Consider the following 21354-nt stretch of genomic DNA (forward strand, 5'->3'; position numbering starts at 1 on the left):
ACACAACATTCACTCAGTGTACACTACTCACAACAACAGGTATTAATATAGCCTTTGATGCCATTTCGTAATCCAAACGAATCACCAAGATATACGACACAAATATAGAGAACAACACCAAACACTGTTACATTTCAGGGCAAGTCATCAAGAACATGAAATTCCCCTAACGGAGTTCCACAAGGCTCTCTTTTCTTACCACACTCTTCAACATATACATGCATGATATTCCCACACCCCAACCGCTCACAAATATTGCCTCATATGCAGATGGCTTCACCATAACAACTACACACCACACTGTAGACACAGTCTGAACACAGCAACAGGGCTTCCTCAACACACTGCAGAGTTGGGTTGAAAACAACAGGCTTAAGTGCTCCAGCCAAATGCACCATCATAGTCAACAACAGCAGCAAACATGAACATAGGTACCTCCCCCACATCACACTAGTGTATGTGTGTCACACACACACACACACACACACACACACACACACACACACACACACACAAATCCTTGGAGTAACGTACAATACCTAATTCACCTTCAAGGACCATGTACAAGACATCAAGAGGCAGTGCACCCCCAGGCTCAATGCTATCTATCTATCTATATACCTTGGCTACTTCCCCCAAGGAAGGGGAGGTAACCGAGACAGGACGACACACTCCCAATTTACTCATCCACTCAAACACATTCATTCGCATCTTAGCCCCAAAGGGGAGAAGGGACAGATCCTCACCAGACCACACCGCATGAAGGTCAAATGTGCAGTGCAATCAGTGAAATCCACAGCAGGGCCCAACAGCAGAGCTGATTTACCCCTGCCACATCATAATAGACCCATCCCCTTACCTGAACCTGACCTGATCAGCCGATCAGACAAATGAGGAAGAATATCCCTCTAGAGCTGCGTCATCATTTATTCATTCACAATTTATCTCCATTCATTTCTATCAGCCACAGCCACTCTTCCTTGCTCAACAGACATCCCCCTCGCATCCAATGCTCTCTTCACACTGTTCATCCATCCTATTCGTGGTCTGCCTCTCAGCCTTCCGCCTCTCACATCAGACCTAGTTACCTTTTTCACTAATTGCTCATTATCCAGTCTCTCCATATGTCCAAACCATGGCAACACCCTCTGCTCAACTCGATCAGCCATTTCCCACATAACTCCAGTTCTCCTTCGCACTTCATTTCTCACTCGATCCATATGCGTCATTCCACACATACTCCTCAAACACCTCATCTCCATTACATTCAAACTTTTCCTCTCTGCTACACCCATATTCCATGTTTCAGTTCCATATAATGCAGTCGGTACTACAACACCCTCATACAGCCTTCTCTTTACATCTATTTTAAGTGAACGACACCTAAACATTTTTTTCATTCCTCCCAACACCTTTCCTACTTCATTCATTCTAAACTTCACTTCTGCATCTAGTCTTCCATCCACAGCAACATGTGACCCTAAATAATTAAAACTACCTCCTCAAGCAACTCACCATCCAAAACTATATTCATCCTCCTACCATCTACCAACCTCGTACACTTCATCACTTTACTCTTTCTCACTTACTTTCAATTTCCTTCTTTCAGACACTCTTCCAAACTCCTCTACCACCTGTCTCAATCTCTCCTCTGAATCAGCCACCAGTGCAGTATCAACTGCAAACAGCAGCTGCTTCAGATTCCACTCTCTACCATCAACATTCACCAGACTCAGACCTCCACCTAACACACTTGCATCCACCTCCCTTACAACACCATCCATATAAATATTAAACAACCAAGATGATATCATACATCCCTGCCGCAGCCCCACTCTCACGGGAAACCAATCACTCACAGTATTTCCCACTCTTACACATGCTCTATTATTTACATAAAAACTTTTCGCTCCTTTTAGTAACCTACCATCAAGTCCATACAATCTTAAAACAGTCCACAAAGCCTCCCTATCAATTCTCTCATAAGCTTTCTCTAAATCCATGAACGCCTAAAACACATTCTTACCTTTCGCTAAATACTCTTCACACACCTGTCTCACAGCAAACACCTGATGCATCCCCTCCCTTTCCTAAAGCCACACTGCTCATCACCACTCACTCCCTCTGTACCCTCTCTAACTCTCTCAATTAACACTCTACCATACACCTTACCTACAACACTCAACAGACTTATACCCCTAAAGCTAGTACATTCATACTTATCACCCTTACCTTTATACAACGGGACCACACAGCCACTTGCCCAGTCAACTGGCACTATCCTTTTCACAAAGCACACATTCAACAATCTTACTAACCATATCAACAATAGTCACTCCACCACCTTTCAGGTATTCCACAACAAACTCATCCATACCTGCAGTTTTCCCTGTTTTCATCTCCTTTACTGCCTCCTGCACTTCCTCCTCCGTGATCATATAATCATTCAACTCTCCCAACACATTTATTCCTTGCACCCTTCCATCTGCCACAGTCTCAGCCTCCCTTTCCTCCTCTACATTTAACAATCTTTCAAAATACTCTGCCCATCTCTTCCTTACTGCATCCATCTCAATTAACATCCTTCCATCCTCTGCTTTAACTCACTCTTCCATCCCAGACCCTCCCTTTTGCATCCTTTTCACCTCCTTCCAAAATACTTTCTTATTCTGTTGAAAATTCTCAATCAACTGCCTACCCCACCTCTCATCTGCTGCCACTTTAGCATCACGCACAGCCCTTCTAGTCCTATTCCACTTTTCCTTATACCTCTCATATGACACCTCATCCTTCCTCTGCAATCGCACTTCATGTGCACGTCTCTTCTCAGCCACAGCCATACTTACTTCCTCGCACCACCATTCACTTCCGTTTCTTACACCACCACCCACTCGTCTCACACCACACACCTCCTCCGCACGCCCCACCACAGCACTCTTAGACAACTTCCATTCCTCCACACCGTCATTTTCCTGATCTTTCACTTCCTTCCACTCATCTTTCAATATCTCCTGATACTTTATCCCTTTCTCTCTTTTATCCAACTCACTCACTTTCAGAACCTCCCTGCCACACCTAACTCTCATCCATCTCTTGCCTACTCTTAACTTTACCTCCACCAAGTAGTAGTCAAACATACCTCCACCCTCCCCTCTCAGAACTCTCACATTCAACAATCTTCCTATTACATTCCTGGACACAACCACATAGTCCATCAATGCGCTATCAACAACCCTTCCAGCCTCCTGTCTAACCCATGTATACTTATAAATATCTTTCTTCTTGCACAGCGTATTTCCAATCATCATCTCTTGCTCAACACACATCCCTATCATTTGTTCCCCATTTTAATTTCTTCCAGGCACACCATGCATAACAACTACACCTTCAACTGCTGCATTTCCCACTCCAGCATTCAGATCTCCCATCATTACCACATTCACATTTGCTCCAAAACTCTGCAGACACTCATCAACATCATTCCAGAAAGACTCCTTCTCTTCTTCATCCCTTTCACTACCAGGCCCACATGCACTCACAAACACCCACAACTCATGTTCAAATTTCGCTTTCACCCACATCAGTCTCAATGACATCTCCTTCCATTCAGTCACACACTGCTGTACTTTCAGACTCACTAACAAGGCCACATCTCTTGCCCTTCCTCTATCAACACCTGATAATCTTCCATTCACACTTCCAAACTTAGACTCACCTTTCCCTTTCATCTTAGTTTCACTCAAAGCTAACACATCCAACTTTCTTCTCACAAACATTCCCCCAATTTCCTCCCTTTTAGCCTCAATTGTACTACATCCACACACATTCATAGACCCAAACTTCAGGGTACGGGGGTAACTCAATACCCCATCCCATTCCCTGGCCTGTTTCTTTTTAGGAACTAAAAAACAGAGGAGGGGGTCCCTAGTCCCCTCACTCAATGCACTCATGGGAAATACAGGGCAAGACTTTAAACAAATAAAAGAAACATTCTCCTTACTCTATAAACAATACATTAGATCAGTGATGTTATATGCCTCCCTGACAGAGACTCCCATCTCATGTGACTTCAGAAATGGTCATCCTTGGGAGATGCTGTATGCCATTGATTTGTGTTGACTGTAGAAAATGAAAGGGAGATGAAGAAAAGATTTAGGAAGTGGAGAGATGGTACGGGGCACAAGCTCTTGAGAATAAATGTATATAAAACAAAGGTGACAGTATCTAAGGATGATGGTGGTAACTGTCAAAGAAGGAAAGTGCCCATGTCAGTTTGCCAGAAGGGTGTGGGAAGTAATTCCATCTTGTGCAGTGTTTGTGATATATGGGTGCACAAGAGATGCAGTGGTATTAGAGGTAGGCTGTGAGATAATGCTGATTTCTTGCGTCCAGTGTGTCAGGGAAAGCATGTGGAGATTGTCAGGCATGAAATGACTGATCTTGCTGGTGAGTCCCTTGAGTGTTAGGAAGAGTTCTGTTACTGTACTTGGGTGAACTGTTATGTGGTAGGGGTATGGCTGGAGCTACCTCTGAGGTTAGAGTGAGGAGTGGTTGGAAGAAGTTCAAGGAGCTGTTGCTTCTCCTGACAATGAGGGGACTCTCCCTCCACATTATGGGATCTTTGTATGCAGCATGTGTTAGGAGTGTGATGTATGGTAAAGAGATTTTGGCAGTACAGTACAGGAAAGGATATTTGTAGACTCAAACGTGCAGAAATGACAATGATTAGGTGGAAGTGCAGTGTGTCCTTGAATGCAAGGCATGGGGGGGGGGGGAGGTTTAAAATGGAAGAATTGAGAATAAGGATGGGACTGGAGTGTATTGGTGTTTTGATGAAGAGGGGTAGATTGAAGAGATGAAAGGAAGGATAAAAATGGCGTGTATTGGTTCTGTGCTTGAGTATGGGTAGACTGAGAAAGTTTGGCCACATTTAGAGGACAGAGAATGACAATTGGGTGTGGATGGTCAGAAGTGTGAACGTCAGGGGTTGGGTTGTGAGAGGCAGACCGAAAAAGACCCAGGACAGGGTCATAGAGTGTGACCTCAGGGATAAGGGACTGAAATGGGAGGCTGCCAGAGACAGAGCAGCATGGAAAACCGTCAAGGGGACCAATGTCAACGCATGCAGGCATGTTGGAGCCATTATAAATGAAACCTAAAGAAACAGAAAAATGCTGTATGCATCACCCATGGTTGCACCAAAACCAATCCCACAGCTCACTTACACTCCGAAACTAAAGTCCTCCCTCTCAAAGACAATCCTGATGAGATGGGAACACAATTATAAGCAGCAGCCTGCTCCAATACAAAAATCCCAGTCATTACAAGGTAAACACAACACACCTAGGCAAATAAAACAATCACCACTCAAACATTATCAAACCCTCCACAACAATATCCCATTTCCAGATATTCCAACACTGGCAATGAAAAACAACCTACATACTCACTTCACATGCAGGCCAGTACAACCTCTCGATCGCAACTCCATACTACATGACTCTCTCCTGACATTCACACATCAGAAGTGTCCTTAAATACAGGTGATCGAGTTCACCTAGCTAGGCTTTGAGCAGGATATCACCCAGTCCTCCTCATATTACATCTCTTGTAAACTCTGCTTCCAAGACATTAGGTGTGCTAAGCCGACTCCGTGCCTTCTTTACCCCTGCACAGTTGTTGACTTTATACATGGGTTTTATTCACCCCTGTTTAGAGTACAACTCTCATGTGTGGGAAGGCTCCCCACATACAGCTCTTCTCGATTGTTTGGAGTCAAAGGCTATTCGTCTCATCAACTCTTCTCCTCTTACTGGCTCCCTTCAACTTTTGTCTCTTCGCTGCACTGTTGCATCTTTATCTCTTTTCTATCACTATTTCAATGGTCACTGCTCCTCTGAACTGTCTGCTTGCATCCCTCCACCTCTACAGTGGGCGCATAGCACCTGCCTAGCAACAAACTCTCATCCCTTTGCTGTCCAACTTTCTAATGCAAGAGTTAACCGTTACTCCCAATCCTTCATTTATGCAACAGGTCAACTCTGGAACTGTCTCCCTCTGTCTGTATTTCCTACTTCCTATGATCTCCAGTCTTTCAAACGCAGTGTGTCCAGGCATCTCGAAATGAATGGATCTTGAATTTGACTCTCTTGTGTTGTTTTTGTTTTTTTCTTGGAAGGAACGTTCATGCGGGCTCAGTCTTTGGTTCCTTCTTCCACGCATTAAAAAAAAAAAAAAAAAAAAAAAAAAAAAAAAAAAAGCACAGATTTGGGATGGGTGGCATCACAGGTGACATGTGCCCAGCCTGCAGATTAGGCCCACACAGTGTAACACATGATGGAGCACTGCACAGCACACACCACACCAAGACATAGACACAACATCAATGGTGTGGGGAACCTATGGGACAACTGCATAGAGGCAGATGCATACCTCTGGCCACTGGGTCTGCTTGATTATACAGTATGTACCAGGGTTGAGCAACAACAATTACTGCTGCTACTACTGCTACCACTACTACTATTTTAGGGGGGGAAAACAAGCAATTATGCATGACAAATACTGAGACAATAACAGGTCAGTTCTAAAAATAGACATGTAATTATGTTTCATAAATAAAGAAAAAATTCCTTTTAATACAAAGATGACAGCATCTTAAATAATGTATCCATCCATCCATCCATCATCCAATCCTACGTTGCCCCATAAGGAGCGTAGGATAACTTTCTGGAAATTCATACTCACCATCTTCCTCCTCCTCACTGTTGTCCTCCTTGTCAAATCTGCAATATGAAGGAAATATTTGCTAGTTTATACAAATATTTGTGATAGGTGGGGGCACCACCATTCACTCAGCTGACTCTACACTCAGTAATAAGTCAAATGACCTCTTGCACCCCATGAAACCATTTACAGTACCTTCAATAGGTGGCTACCATATGATCAAAATGGATACCTAGCAGTACAGTGGGTTATGGTAATTCAGCTGGCTGTGGCTAATATGAGTTTACATCCAAGGGATAGTTTGGGCTTACTGCTCACATACTGTAATAAACGTCAGAGGAAAACCTTTAACCCATCAACTGCACCAATAACATTCGAGGGGACCTCAGATATGCACAGAAGACCACCAATTTTCAAGGTTCTGGTCTTACAGCCTGTTATGGTAAGTGACAAACTATATGCTCCAAAATTTTTAGGTCACTATGTGTTACAGTTTAGATGCTATGGATCTAATAAGTTACAGTGCCATGACATCTATACTCAGTTTTTTTTATCGAGGCGAAGATGCACTTGACAGGTTGGTGATGATTGGCTGAATGCAACATGTCTGAATAACATTGCTGTATTTCAGATAATTACTGGCGATGTGAATCGAAACACAAATACAACGATGTTCTTCGGACATGTTGCATTCAGCCAATCATCACCAATCTGTCAAGTGCATCTTCACCTCGATAAAAAAAAACTGAGTATAGTCGAAAAAATAGACAAATAGTCATTTAATTGGAAGCCAATTTTAGGGTTATGAGATGAAAGCTAGTATGTTATAATATAGTAAAGTAAATTAAATACTTCCATTTGACTTATGAATGAACAGCTGATCACAATTCCTGCCACAACAAAGCAGGGAAAATATGATTTAGGCTCAACTTTTGTGATGCATGTCACAACTGACTGCTCAGCATTTTGGAATGTACCTCACAGTTCTTGGGTTAATGTCTCGATTGAACAGACTAGCTCCAGGTCTCCTATAGTCCTGATGGAGCAATAAAGGAGTGAATAATGAAAAAGACTGGATTATACAAAGTATTCCGAAATGTAAACCCCAGCAATCATACTATATATTGTATTAACCCCTAAAACGCGGCTGTGTACGCGCGATCCCCCCCCTGTGGCGGGGTTGTAGCGGGGTCTGAGTACCTGTGGAAAAATATTTGCCAAAAATCATAGATTAACCCTAGAGCATTAAAATTTTTATGGCATATATTACTTACATTCAGCTATCTCCTGAGCCACATGTTGAGCCTTCGTTGACTACCAAAGGACTTGTGAAGACTTGCAAAATTGGGTAACAAAGTCTTCACTCTCACACCTCCAGAAACCCGGTTTTCTTTCTACCACAGCCTCAGTCTGTCACAGTACACTTTATACAACAACGTAAAGGTAGTTAGGAATCCGTATTTGTACAATAAGCACTGAAAATAAGGCTAAAATCAACGGAGCGTACGGCCGACATGCACTGTGGCGGCGGTTTTCCCATCACTCAACAAACATTTCCATTTTCACAGCTAAAAACATGTATACTACATTATTTTCAATCATATTACTTCCCAAAAGATCACCACGGCGCGCTTTTTATTCTGCCTTACGTCCGCCACTTTATTCTCGTTCCTGTCGGCCGCTTGCACTGACTGGGAAGAGCTAGAACTCGCCATAATCTCACTTTCAAAGCCTGCAGTAAACTGACACTAAACAGAGGCAAAAGCTAGTGTTACAACTGGGGAAACAAGCGTTTCCTAGTAGCATAAACTGCTTGTGAGAGGAGATCGCAGATTTACAGTTCTGAGCGCTCAGAGTGCTGCCATGTATCACAGCCAGGCTGGCCGGGCCGTGGTAGGGGGGTACGGGGGGAAAACGCAATATTTGGCAACAACTGAGGTCAGTAGTACAAAGGTAAAGTATGCTAGTTGTAGCTAGAGGATGGTGGTACTGATAGACAATACCAGCTGGAGCCTGCTTGCCCGCGGTTATTCAAAATATACTAAAATCGCAAACGCGACGACCCGCCGTCCTGCCCTTATGGCCGAGCGTCGCAAACGCGACGATCAGCGTTTTAGGGGTTAAAGATAGGATGTGAAGGGATAAACTTCCTTTCAAACCTAAAAGTCTTAAGTGACAGGTCATTTTTATTTATTTATTTATTTATGTATTTTTTTTTTTATGCATGGATAAAGGGACCAAACCAGGAGCCCGCAAACCATTCCTTCCAAGAAAAAACAAAAACTATACAAAAGAGACCCAAATTAAAGATCCAATCATTTCGAGATGCCTGGACACACTGCGTCTGAAAGACTGGAGATTGTAGGAAGTAGGAAATACAGACAGAGGGAGACAGTTCCAGAGTTGACCTGTTGCATAAATGAAGGACAGGGAGTAATGGTTAACTCTTGCATTAGAGAGCTGGACAGAAAAGAGATAAGAGTTTGTTGCTAGACAAGTGCTATGAACCTGTCATAGAGGTGGAGGGATGCAAGCAGACAGTTCAGAGAAGCAGTGACCATTGAAGTAGCGATAGAAAAAGAGATAAAGATACAAAAGTGCAGCGAAAGACAGAGATTGAAGGAAGCCAGTAAGAGGAGGAGTGTTAATGAGATGAAAAGTTTTTGACTTCACCCTACTGAGAAGAGCTGTATGTGGGGAGCCTCCTCACACAGGAGAGTTGTACTCTACACGGGGGAATAAAACTCGAGTATAAAGTCAACAACTGTGCAAGGGTAAAGAAGGTACAGAGTCAGCTTAGCACACCTAATCTCTTGGAAGCAGATTTTACAAGAGATTCAATATGATCTTTCCAAGATAAGCCCCAAATGAATGAAACCCCAAGCATGTTCAGGGATGATGCAGGATTGAACTGGATATTATTAAACATTACTGGGTACTCCTGTGGAAGATTTTTTTGGGTTGATAGGTGTAAAAACTGAGTCTTTGATGCATTAAAAACAAGACTATTTTTACCCCAGTCAGAGATACGAGCCAAGTCAGACATTACGTGTGCCATAGCCTCGTTCCTTATTTGTTGAAGTAACTGCTGAGATGGATGTTGCAGGAACCGAATGGAAAAGTGAAGAGTGAAATAATCAGTGTACAAGTGGACAGAGTTAGATATACAGTAAAACCTCACTATATCGGACTAACTGGGGTCCAAGCCAGTTCGAAAAATGCGAAAGTCTGATAAAAGCGACATCTGCACTCCCCCCTAGACTTCTTCCTCCTTTTGTTATGCACAGAGGCTTGCTTGTAATTCATGTGTTTATTCTCCCTCTCTCTCTCTCTCTCTCTCCGCACTGGGCACTTCCATTATACTGTACTTCATATATTTTTGTCTTTGTTGTCAACTTCAACTTCACCTTCCTATTCATTTTTACCTTCACTTTCAGTTCAATGCAATATTCACAATCACTTCCATGCTCACTTTCACTTTCACCTTCACCTTCACACTCACTTTCATTCGTTTTGAATTTCCATTTCACCTTCACTTGCAACCTTACTTTCTCACTTTCACATTTACCTTTACAATTACTTTCACTCACCTTCACTTTCGCCCTCCCTACTTTTACTATCATATTCAACTCCACCTTCACCTTCACTTTCTCTTTCACCTTCATCTTCACTTTCAACTTTTCTTTCACCTTCACTTTCACCTTCATCTTCACTTTTATATTAATTTTCACCTTCATCTTCACTTTCAACTTTTCTTTCACCTTCATCTTCACTTTTATATTCATTTTCACCTTTCACTTTCACCTTCATTTTCCTTGACCTTTACTTTCACCTTCATCTTCACTTTTACATTAATTTTCACCTTCACTTTCACCTTCATTTTCACTTTTACCTTCACCACTTTCACCTTCATTTTCATTCACTTTCACCCCCATTTTCACCTTCACTTTCACTTGACTTCACTTTCACCTTCACTTTCACTTTTGACTCCACTTTCACAATGCCTTCACTAACCTTCACTTTTACATTCACTTTCACCTCTCCCAGAGAGGGAGGGGACAGAAGGAGAAAGAGAGGAGAGACCAAGGTTATGCCTATCTCCCTCATTTGTTTATGCCAAGGGGACGCCACTTGTCATTCCCGTATTTATTCTCTCTTTCTCTCTCTGATGACTCTGACATTCCATATTCACTTCTGTGCTCTCTTTAACCTTCGCTTTCACAATTATTTTCACAATTACTTTAATTTTCATTTTCAATTTCATCTTTCCCTCTCTCTCTCTCTCACCGGAGAGAGACGGGGAGGAAGGGAAGGAATGGAGGAGAGAGAGAGAGAGAAAGAGGAGGGACAGATGTTATGGTATCTCCTCCGTTTGTTTGTTTATTCGTTTATTCCAAGAGACTGATTGCTTCTGGCTTTATTGGATTTTTCCTGATGCATAAGAATTTAGTCCACTTAGCTCCTCGAGTCCGATAAAAGAGAATTCCGCTATACTGAAGTCCGTTATATCATGGTTTTACTGTACAGCTTAGAAGGTTACTGATGAATAAAAGGAAGAGAGTTGGTGATAGGACAGAGCCCTACGGAACACCACTGTTGATAGATCTAGAAGAAAAACAATGGCGGTCTACAACAGCGGCAATAGAACGACCAGAAAGGAAGCAATATAAGAAGGCACAGATAGAAGGATAGAAACCTTAACAGACTCAATCAAAAGCCCTTGAGATTTCAAGTGTAATGGCAAAGCTTTTGCCAAAGTCCCGAAAGGAGGATGACCAGGAGTTTGAAAGGTAGGTGAGAAGATCGCCAGTGAAGCATCCCTAACAGAACCCATAATGATGATCAGAAAGAAGGTTGTGATCGGAAAGATGCTTTAAAATTTTCTGTTAAGAAAAGGCTCAAAAACTTTTGAGATACAGGATGTTAAAGCAATTGGACGATAATTAGAGAGTTGGGAATGGTCACCCTTCTTTGGGACTAGCTGAATGACAGCAAGCCTCCAGCAAGAAGGAAAGGTACAAGTTGAAAGTCAAAGGCAAAAAGAGTTTACCTAGGAAGGCTGTATGCACAGAAGCACAGTTCTTGAGGAAAACAGGTGGGACTGAATCAGGCCCATATGCCTTGTTAGTATTGAGGTCAGTGATGGCAGAAAATGCATCAGCTGAAGAAATTTTAATGTCAGCCATAAGGAAGTCAGAGAGGAGAAGCGATGGAGGAACAGCACCAGAATCATCTACGGTGGAATTGGAGGAGAAAGTCTGAGCGAAGAGATCTGCTTTATCAGTAGAAGAAATAGCTACAAAGCCATCAAAGTAGAAAAGAGGAGGGAAGGATGATGAGGTAAAGTTGTTAGAAAGGTTTTTGGCAAGGTGTCAGAAGGACCAGGAAGAATCTCAGTTGGAGAGTTGAGAGCATTTAGTACGGATGAAATTATTTTTAGCAGAGTGAAGAACAGAGCCTTCCAGGCAGAAACAAAAAAAAAAAAAAAGATGTGATTCAGGGGTGAGTTGGCTCTGGTACCTTTTATAAGCCCTCTCCTTGTTGAGGACAGCATTAGAACAAGCGTGATTAAACCAAGGCTCTCTCACATTAGTCAAAGGATAAGAGAAAGGAATGTATGCTTCCATGCCCAAGAGAATAACCTCCGTAATGTGCAAGGCACACTCAGATGGCTCCTGGCCATGGAAGAAATGATCATTCCAGGGAAAATCAAAGTAGTACTGCCTCAGGGCCTCCCAGTCTGCAGCTCCAAAGTGCCACAGTAGATGTTTCTTTTGAGGGTCCACAGGCTGTACTGGAGCAATAGGACAGGTTAAGGTAATAAGGTTGTGATCGGAGGAGCCTAACGGAGAGGAAAGATTAACAGTGTAAGCAGAAGGATTAGTTGTAAGGAAGAGGTCAAACATGTTGGAACTCTCTCCAAGGCGGCCAGGGATACGGGTAGGGTGCTGTACAAGCTGCTCTATGTCATTAACCCCTAAACCGCGGGGTTGTTTTTGCCTGACTTGTGTGTCTCGCAGGCATATTCGCACTCCAACAGACTCTCTAAAAATATTTGCCAAAAATCAGTTATTATTCCTAGAATATTAAAATTACATCTGCATATGGCACATACCTTCAGCTTTCTCCTGGGATGTTTGTTGAGCCTTCGTCGAGTACCGTAGGACTTGTGGAGACTTCTGAAGTTGGGTAACAAAGTCTCCACTTTACATTTCCCGACAACCCGTAATATGATTACCACAGCCTGATATTATTACTAGAAACACTATTCTATGATTCTCAAATAGTTTGGAATCCATACTCCAAAAAAAAAAAAAAACATTGTGAAAGCAATGAAAATTATGAGCGTGTATGACCTTCCCACTTGACATTATTCGCTGCTGGTGTTCTGTCATTTATTATTCATAAAAACACTCACAGTTTATATTTCTATTACTATATAACACTTATATATATCTACAGTCTTTATCCATAAGTTTCCTTCAGTAATAGTAGTTTATTGTCACTGTAGGCATTCAATTTCTCTTTCAGTAAAATACGTAGCATTCACTTTCTCGTCTTGTATACTAGCATTGAGAGTGAATCTGTCACTTTCATTTTCACTTTCATAACTCATAGTATTCATACATGCTAGAGTGAAACTTTCACTTTCATTACTCCAAGTACATATACTCATATTCTTATATTACTACTCATTTACATTTCTATTTACATTCTCTATTTTATTTACATTATTTACATCTATATTTTATTCACACTGTGTTATGCAGTCACTTGCAGTAACTTATAAAACCATTTTCCACTGTTCACTTATACTTACATTCATTGCTTTCACTTGCTGTTTACACATTATATACATTTCCACTTGCACTGTTTTACTCACCAGATAGATCGTAGTCACTGTCTATCATTTTCATTGACAATTTAGCCAGTTCAAGTTCAACAGCAGTCACTTACCCCTTTACCTCATTCCACATGAGGTTTAGTAGGGGGTAGAGGTCACAGGGCCCTTTGCATGGGGCTAAAAAGCGACGGAATTGGGCAGGCGCGAATCCGACGTGCTTTCACCTTGAAAGACAACAGTAAACTGAATACAGTGTGGTGGCCTGCCTAGGGGAAATGCAATGCTGCCAATGTCAGCGGGGTGAAAGATGCTAATATATCGTTTTCGTTTTTAAAGGCTTCAACATGCTTGCATGTGTCGGCCTTGGTCACCTAATGGCGGCTCTCCACGCTGCACGATCCATTGCAGCCTCCCTGTTCAGTCCCTTAACCCTAAGGTCACACTTAATGACCTCGTCCCATGTCTTTCTCGGTCTACCCCTCATAACCCCACCCCCAATATTAACACTTCTCACCTTCCTCACCCAATTATCATCCCCCATCCTCTCCACATGTCCAAACCACCTCAATCTACCTCTCCTCATCAATACACTCCAGTCCCATCCTACCTCTCAACCCTTCCATTGTAAACCCAGCCCCTCCAGGCCTTGGACGCAGGGACGCACTGCACATCCACATAATCATTGTCATTTCTGTACGCCTGAGCCGGCGAATATCTTCCTCCTTCACTGCCCAGGTCTCACTGCCATACAGCATTACACTTCTAACACATGCTGCATACAAAGACCCCTTAGCACGTAGGGAGAGCCCTCTCAATGTCAGGAGAGGCAAGAGCTCCCTGAACTTCTTCCAACCACTTCTCACCCTAGCCACAGAGCTAGCTCCAGCCCCACCTCCAGCACACAACATGTCTCCCAAATAACAAAACTCTTCCACACACTCAAGAGATTCACCAGCAAGTTCAATCCTTTCACGTCTGACAATCTCCACCTGCTCACCCCGGCACGCCGAACACATAAAATCTCGCAGTCTACCTCTGATACCACTACATCTCTTATGCACCCATTTATCACACACACCACACAAGATGGAATTACTTCCCACACCCTTGTGGCAAACTGCACATGGCCACTCTCCCTCGTCTTTGACAGTACCGCCACCAACCCTAGATATCATCACTTTTGTTTTATCTGCATTTACCCTTAAACCCTTTTGTCCCATACCATCTCTCCACTTCCTAAACCTTTCCTCCGCCTCCCTTTCATTCTCTGCAATCAACACCAAATCATCAGCATACAACAACTCCCACAGGAGTCCGTTTCTAAAGTCACGTGAAAGGGCTTCAAGTACCATGATAAACAACATGGGACTCAAGACTGACCCCTGATGCACACCAACATTCACGGAAAACTCATCACTCAAATCTCCATTCACTCTCACCTGGGTGTGAGCACCCACATACATGGCCATAACCACCCTAACCAGCCACTCCTCCAAGCCAAGCTTTCTCATTGCCCACTTCACCACCTCTCTAGGGACTCTGTCAAAGGCCTTTTCCAAATCAACAAAAACAAAATAAAGATCCCTTCTCCTACCAACATATTTTTCCTGAAGCTGTCGAACAATGAATATGGCATCAGTGGTCCCCCTACCTGGCATGAACCCGAACTGCATCTCATCAATATTCACTCTTTCTCTAATCATACCTTCTAAAACTCTCTCCATTACCTTCATTATCTGATCTAAAAGCTTTATACCTCTATAATTTCCTCTTTCCAGGGCATCACCCTTCCCTTTATACACATTTACAATTACACTCTTCAGCCAATCATCTGGGACAACACACTCATAAATAATCCTATTTATCAGGTCAGTGACTAAACTCACCCCTATATTGCCTGAGGCCTTCAACATTTCGGCAGTCAACCCAGACACACCTGCTGCCTTCCCCACCCTCATCCTGCCTACTGCCTCACTCACAGTAGCAGTATCAATCAAAGGCCAAGGGCCAGACACTGGATCTGCTGGCTCCAAACCTTCCCTGTCCCAGTCAAACTCCTCATTCAACAACCGGTTATAATGCTCTCTCCATGCATCTTTAATATCCTCACTGTTCACCACTACCCTTCCTTCATCATTCTTCACACACTGCTCACCTATAATATCCCGATTATCCCTCTTCACCTGACCTGCCACCCTAAATATATTTTTCCTTTCCCCATGATTTAGGTTAGCAAGTAATTGTCTGTGACTCAGACTTTGCCCTGTATACCTCTCTTCTAGCCCTACGCTTGGCAGCCAAATATTCCTCTTTGCTACCACCCTTCTTCCATTCTCGGAAAAGCCTTCTTTTCTCCTTAATTGCAGCTTCTACACCCTCATCCCACCACCAAGTTACTTTATGTCTTGGTGGTCCTCTTGTCCAGCCGCATGTTACATCAGTAACTCTCAAGAAATTGTTCTTGAGGGCTCTGTACTGTTCATTAACGCCTCTGTCTACAGCTCCCTGTTCAGCCACCACTCTCCTCAACTCGCTATAGAAGGCATCCCTTACTACTTGGTTTTTCAGCTTCCATATTTTCCTCCTAGGTACATAAGTCCTCTTTTTCATCACTTGTTCTTTAAGCACCATATCACAAATCAACAGTTTGTGCTGCTGCACACACTCCTCACTTCCTATAACTTTAACATCCCTCACTAACCTCCTATCGGCCCTCCTAACAAGAAAATAATCTATCTGACTGCTTTTTCCCCCAGACTCATACGTAATTAACCTACTGTCTCTTTTCCTAAAATATGTGTTGCACACAATCATATCCGTTGCCTCCCCAAACTCGAGTATCCTTTCCCCTTCTGCATTCCTTAGACCATACGCACATCCCCCATGCACTCCTTCATAACCTTGTGCTGCTTCACCTACATGACTATTTAAATCCCTCCCAAAATCACTATCTCATCATCCCGCATACCACCCACTACACGTATTAAATCATCCCAAAATCTATCTTTCTCTGATTCATCGAATCCTGCCTGTGGTGCATATGCCGATATAATCGCAGCTACCTTTCTTCCCAACAGAATTTTCACTACCAATATCCTATCGCTTACTCTCAAAACATTCATAACATATTCCACCCATTTCTCCGCAACCATCACACCAACACCTCCATATCCGTCTGTCCACCCCTGCCACAACAACTTATAGCAACAGTCCTTCCCAACAATCTTTCTGGTTGATCCACCCCTGTACCGGACTTCCTGCAAACACGCCACATCCACCCACCTCCTACTGAATGCCTCAACGACTTCCCCCGCTCTTCCCCTCAAACTTCCCACATTCCATGAACCCACCCTCATCCCCATGGGTGATTTACTGTCCTCAGGCTTGCTTTGAAACTTATTTTGTTTTGTCATCTTCAGTATTAATAAAGGGGGGACAGACACAGCACAGGTCCCACTCACTGCACAGTCCCAGGTCCAGGCAAAGGATCTGGGACCCCTAGCCCACCAGCTTACCAGTGGCTGTGGTAGTGGCCTCGGGGCACCCCGCCAGGACAGCTGCAGGGACACCCTCCAAGCGCGTCTTGGCACTGCAACTATCCCGCCATTATACACCCACTGATAGGGCAGCCTCCTGGGGCGATACTACCAGGTTCGGGCCCCTCTCTATTGGGCGGAAGCGGCAGCCTGGGAACCGCAATGCCCTGTACCCTCTAGCACAGGCCTGAGCCCCATCTCGCCCTGGACCCACGATCTATGCTGGCGGAACCCACGCCACGCCTCCCCCCTATGAAATGATTGGCAGGAAATCTAGACAATACATAATAAATTAGGTAGTTCCAGGTGAATGTAATTATCACTTAGGCTTCTCCCTTCCTTTCTTATATATATTTTTATTACGAGAATAGATTATACGGCATATTTCAAGGGGAAATAAACAGCGAAAATTAGCGAACGAGTGCACGTGAGGTGTTGTCAGGTGATAACTAGCCAATTCCAGGTGTATGGCACTATCACTTACCTTATTTCTTTCTTGTATATATTATTTGGTATAAGAATAGGGCATAGGGCTTATTTCAATGGATGAAATCAGTGGAAAATTCCAGGGAAGATTTACTTAGCGTAGCACGGCCGGGCAGGCGAGAAGAGAGGGTAATGGAGGGGAAGTAGGGAGGGGAGTCAAGAACGGGGAGAAATGGCCAAATTGTCAACAATGGATGGGACTACAGATGAGATTAGGAGTGCTGGCTAGTGTTGGACATTGGCAGTACTGATAGATGATACAACCCACCACTTGAAAGGCCGGGCGAATTCAAAATAACACAGAATCACAAAAGTGACGCCCTGCAGTATGATCCCTTGCTCCCAAGCGTCACGAAAGTGACGCCCCATGGTTAAGGGGTTAAGGATAAAAAAGATGTTGGCTTGTTCACCAGGTGAATCAGTGAAAGGAGAGGAGAGCCAAAGGTGGTGGTGAACATTGAAATCTCCTAGAATGGAGATTTCAGAGAAGGAGAAATGGATAGAATGTGTTCCATCATACAAGTAAGATAGTCAAAGAATTTTTCATAGTCAGTAGAATTAAGGAATACGTAAACAACACAGATATATTTAGTCAGAGAATGACAGGAAAGCCGATGCCAAAGAGTAGAGAATTCAAAAGAATCAAGTTCAGGAACATGAGAGCAAGATAAGTCTTGCATACACATACGCAAAAGCCACATTTGGCTTTGAAATGAGTAAAGAGAAAGTAGGAAGATACAGAAAAGGGTTTGCTGTCAGTTGCCTCAGACAGCTGAGTCTTGGTTAAGAAGAGAAGGTGAGGTTTACAGGAGGAGAAGTAGTGTTCAACTGAGAGAAAGTTAGAGGAAAGGCCACGAATGTTGCAGAAATGAAGAAGAAGTGAGTCAGAGAGTGGTTCCAGGCAGATCATTAAGCCGTCACTGGGAGCGGGAAGGATGGTGGGGGCATTTATGGTCTTCCCCCCTCCCCCCCCAGGGACTCCTAGGCATGGTTAATGTGTGCCATTTTTCTTTAATTTTGAAAAGGAAGTGTAATGTGTACTGTGCATGTAGATTGGTGCTGACAGTTAGAGAAACTTGTATTAGAGAGCATGCTGGCCTACTCTCTGTGTTATTGAAACACTGAAAAAGTTCAGCAAAGGGGGATGGTCAGGAACTACTCCCTAGGGATGATGAAACAGGAGCTCCAGCTCTCCCTGTCATCAGCTTTCCATACACCTTAGGAGTACTGCCCTGCTCAACTGGTGCTACAGTCTACTCCTATTCGTTAGTCCAACCCTTAGAAATTCTCCAGCTTCAACTGGAAGTCGGGAGGAGGCACAATATCTTTGGCAGTGTAGCGTGACCCAGATTTGCATCTGATGGCTACTTTCAGATACCGTCAGCGGCTGATATGGATAGATAGTCCATTTTAGTGTGGAGTGGGTAGATGCATGGAGTAATTTTAGCACCGAAATGCAACCTAGTGTATGTAATGCAGCCACAGTCAAAACTATGATTATGGGAAGTTGGGGTTCCATGCTAATTTTACTCATTATCACATTCACTTTTCCATCTTTATATATTGTATTGGTATAAGGCATGGGAGGGAAGGAGGAGAGTTTGTCATCCTATTTTCTGTCACAAACTAAGGGCAGACTAGAATAATTTCCTGCAAATGTGAGGAAAACTGTGTCCGTATATATACGGACTCATCAATTTAGGGTACTATGAGTTAGTCCGTATACAGTATATATGGACCCAGCAATTTTGACACTATTGGATTGTCCATACATATATGGACATGGCACGGAACGGGTTAACAGTCTTCCTGTAAACTATTAAAGGTTCTTAATAAAAAGTGGGTGAGTGGGAAAGGAGAAGGGGAAAAAAGAATTGAAGGCTGAAAGCAGTGAGTTGGGAGTGTGGTATACTGTGTACTGGTGTAAGTGTGGTGGCCATATGGGTTTATGTACGTAAAGAGTGTACACAGTCAGAATAAGTGCAAACTGCCCACACTCATTAGTTATTACAATCTTTATTTAGTCATGCTTCTCACAGTAATTTAAATGAAGAAATGATTTACTGCACATAAAAAGAAAGAAGTGAGTAGATGGGGGCAAGAAGAGGACAGTAACTACAAGACGAGGGGATGAACAACATTTGACTACTTTGTTTTAGCTCAGCTTACACAGAGAAACAATCCTTTATCTAATGGAAAAAAGTTACATATAGATTTTGCCCATGCTTCTTTATTACTACGTTATACACACAAGGCTTGCAATTTGGTGTGTGTTTACCTTGTTGTGATATACAGGAAATGAGCTACCCTTGAGGGGTCCAGTCTCTGTTTCTCGATAAGTCGAATTTTGCTTTGAACTCGTTTAAGTTTTTAAACTGGACGATCTCTTTGTCCAGGCTATTCCACACGTCTATGCATCTATGTGGAAAATATATTTCTTAACATCCTTCAAACAACTTGGCTTTTTTAGTTTCATTCAGTGTCCTCTTGTTATTCTCCGATCCCATACAAACAGATCGTCTGTCAATTTTTTCTACTCCTATCCTGGCCCTGAACACTGCAAATCATGTCGCCCCTCTCTCTCCTTTCTTCTAAGGAAGTCAGGTCTAGTTTTTCCAGTCTTTCCCTGTATGACAGATCTGCCAGGCTAGGGGCCATCTTGGTTGCTGTCCCGTGTATTCTCTCAATCTTGATAATATCATTCTTTTTATTTGGCGACCACACTACTGTGGTGGTAGGTGAGGACACTCACTATCCACTCACTCGATGTAGTGCTGCTTTGGGTGTCTGCCCTTTCCTCTCTTCCTTCCTCTACTGTCTTTCTTTCCTTCACTCTTTCCTCTTCCTACAGGTGACTTTACAGTCCCTCTTCTGTCTTTCTTTCCTTCACTCTTTTCTCTTCCTTCTACCTATGGGTGAATCTACAGTGTGTGACAAGCCAAATGGTTTCCTGTACACCAGGAAACCATTTACTACACTGGGTGGTAATCATATAACCTAATTATGGTGCCTGGTGGTTTAGTGGATAATTAAGGCAGTCCAATCAGATTGAGCCTGTGTAGGTTTATACGCATGGGATGGTTGGGGTTTATTGCTCAAGTAATGCCACTTAAGGATGAGTGAGGCTGATCATTCTCATCTTAAATGTCAGGACCAACTTGCCTAGCCCTGGGCTCCTATGTTCCCCATGGAGCGGCATAGGACTGGATGACAGACGGATGGCTGGACTACACTTTTCATTTTTTCATTCACTGCCAGATGCCATGTATCCCACATGGGGTGGCCAAGGGCTTAGAGTTAATTGTTTTACAGGGAGGGGCACTAATCCTTCACCAACCTCACTTGACACGTAGGGATGCCAACAGCATCTGGTGTTCCCAGGCGGTCACCCATCCAAGTACTAACCAGACACAACGTTGCTTAACTACTGCCGCATATTCAAACCTGAGGTGGATCATGGCCACTATCAATTTTTTCATCACCTCCTGATCCATGTAATGAAATGCAACTCTTCTGCACTGAATTTCATTTCCTACATCTGGCTCCAATCATGAATCCTATCCAGGTCCTCCTACAAAATTTTACAGTTTTCTTCAACTTCTACTCTCTCCGAAATCACATCATCAGCAAACAGACTTGCAGAACTGTTCATTCCATCTACTATATCATTTATGGAAATGAGGAACATTACAGGGATTAACACCGAGTCCTGTGGGACTCCACTTGTTACTTCCCTCCCCCCAGACATCCTGTCTTTTATTACAG

At 43.2% G+C, this 21354-nt stretch overlaps 1 protein-coding gene across 1 annotated transcript in view; it reads right to left on the reverse strand.

The window, feature by feature from the left end:
* The window catches only part of LOC145406660 (acidic leucine-rich nuclear phosphoprotein 32 family member A-like), a 294562-nt gene that overhangs the window by 110893 nt on the left and 162315 nt on the right, over nt 1-21354 (reverse strand). The window contains exon 5 of the mRNA XM_080277747.1: nt 6745-6782. Coding sequence (XP_080133873.1) covers nt 6745-6782 — 38 coding nt within the window. The remainder of the gene's footprint in view (nt 1-6744; nt 6783-21354) is intronic.

The sequence above is a fragment of the Coenobita brevimanus genome, chromosome 71 (genome assembly GCF_032717465.1).
Source record: "Coenobita brevimanus isolate Jiangsu-jjx chromosome 71, ASM3271746v2, whole genome shotgun sequence".
NCBI lineage: Eukaryota > Metazoa > Arthropoda > Malacostraca > Decapoda > Coenobitidae > Coenobita > Coenobita brevimanus.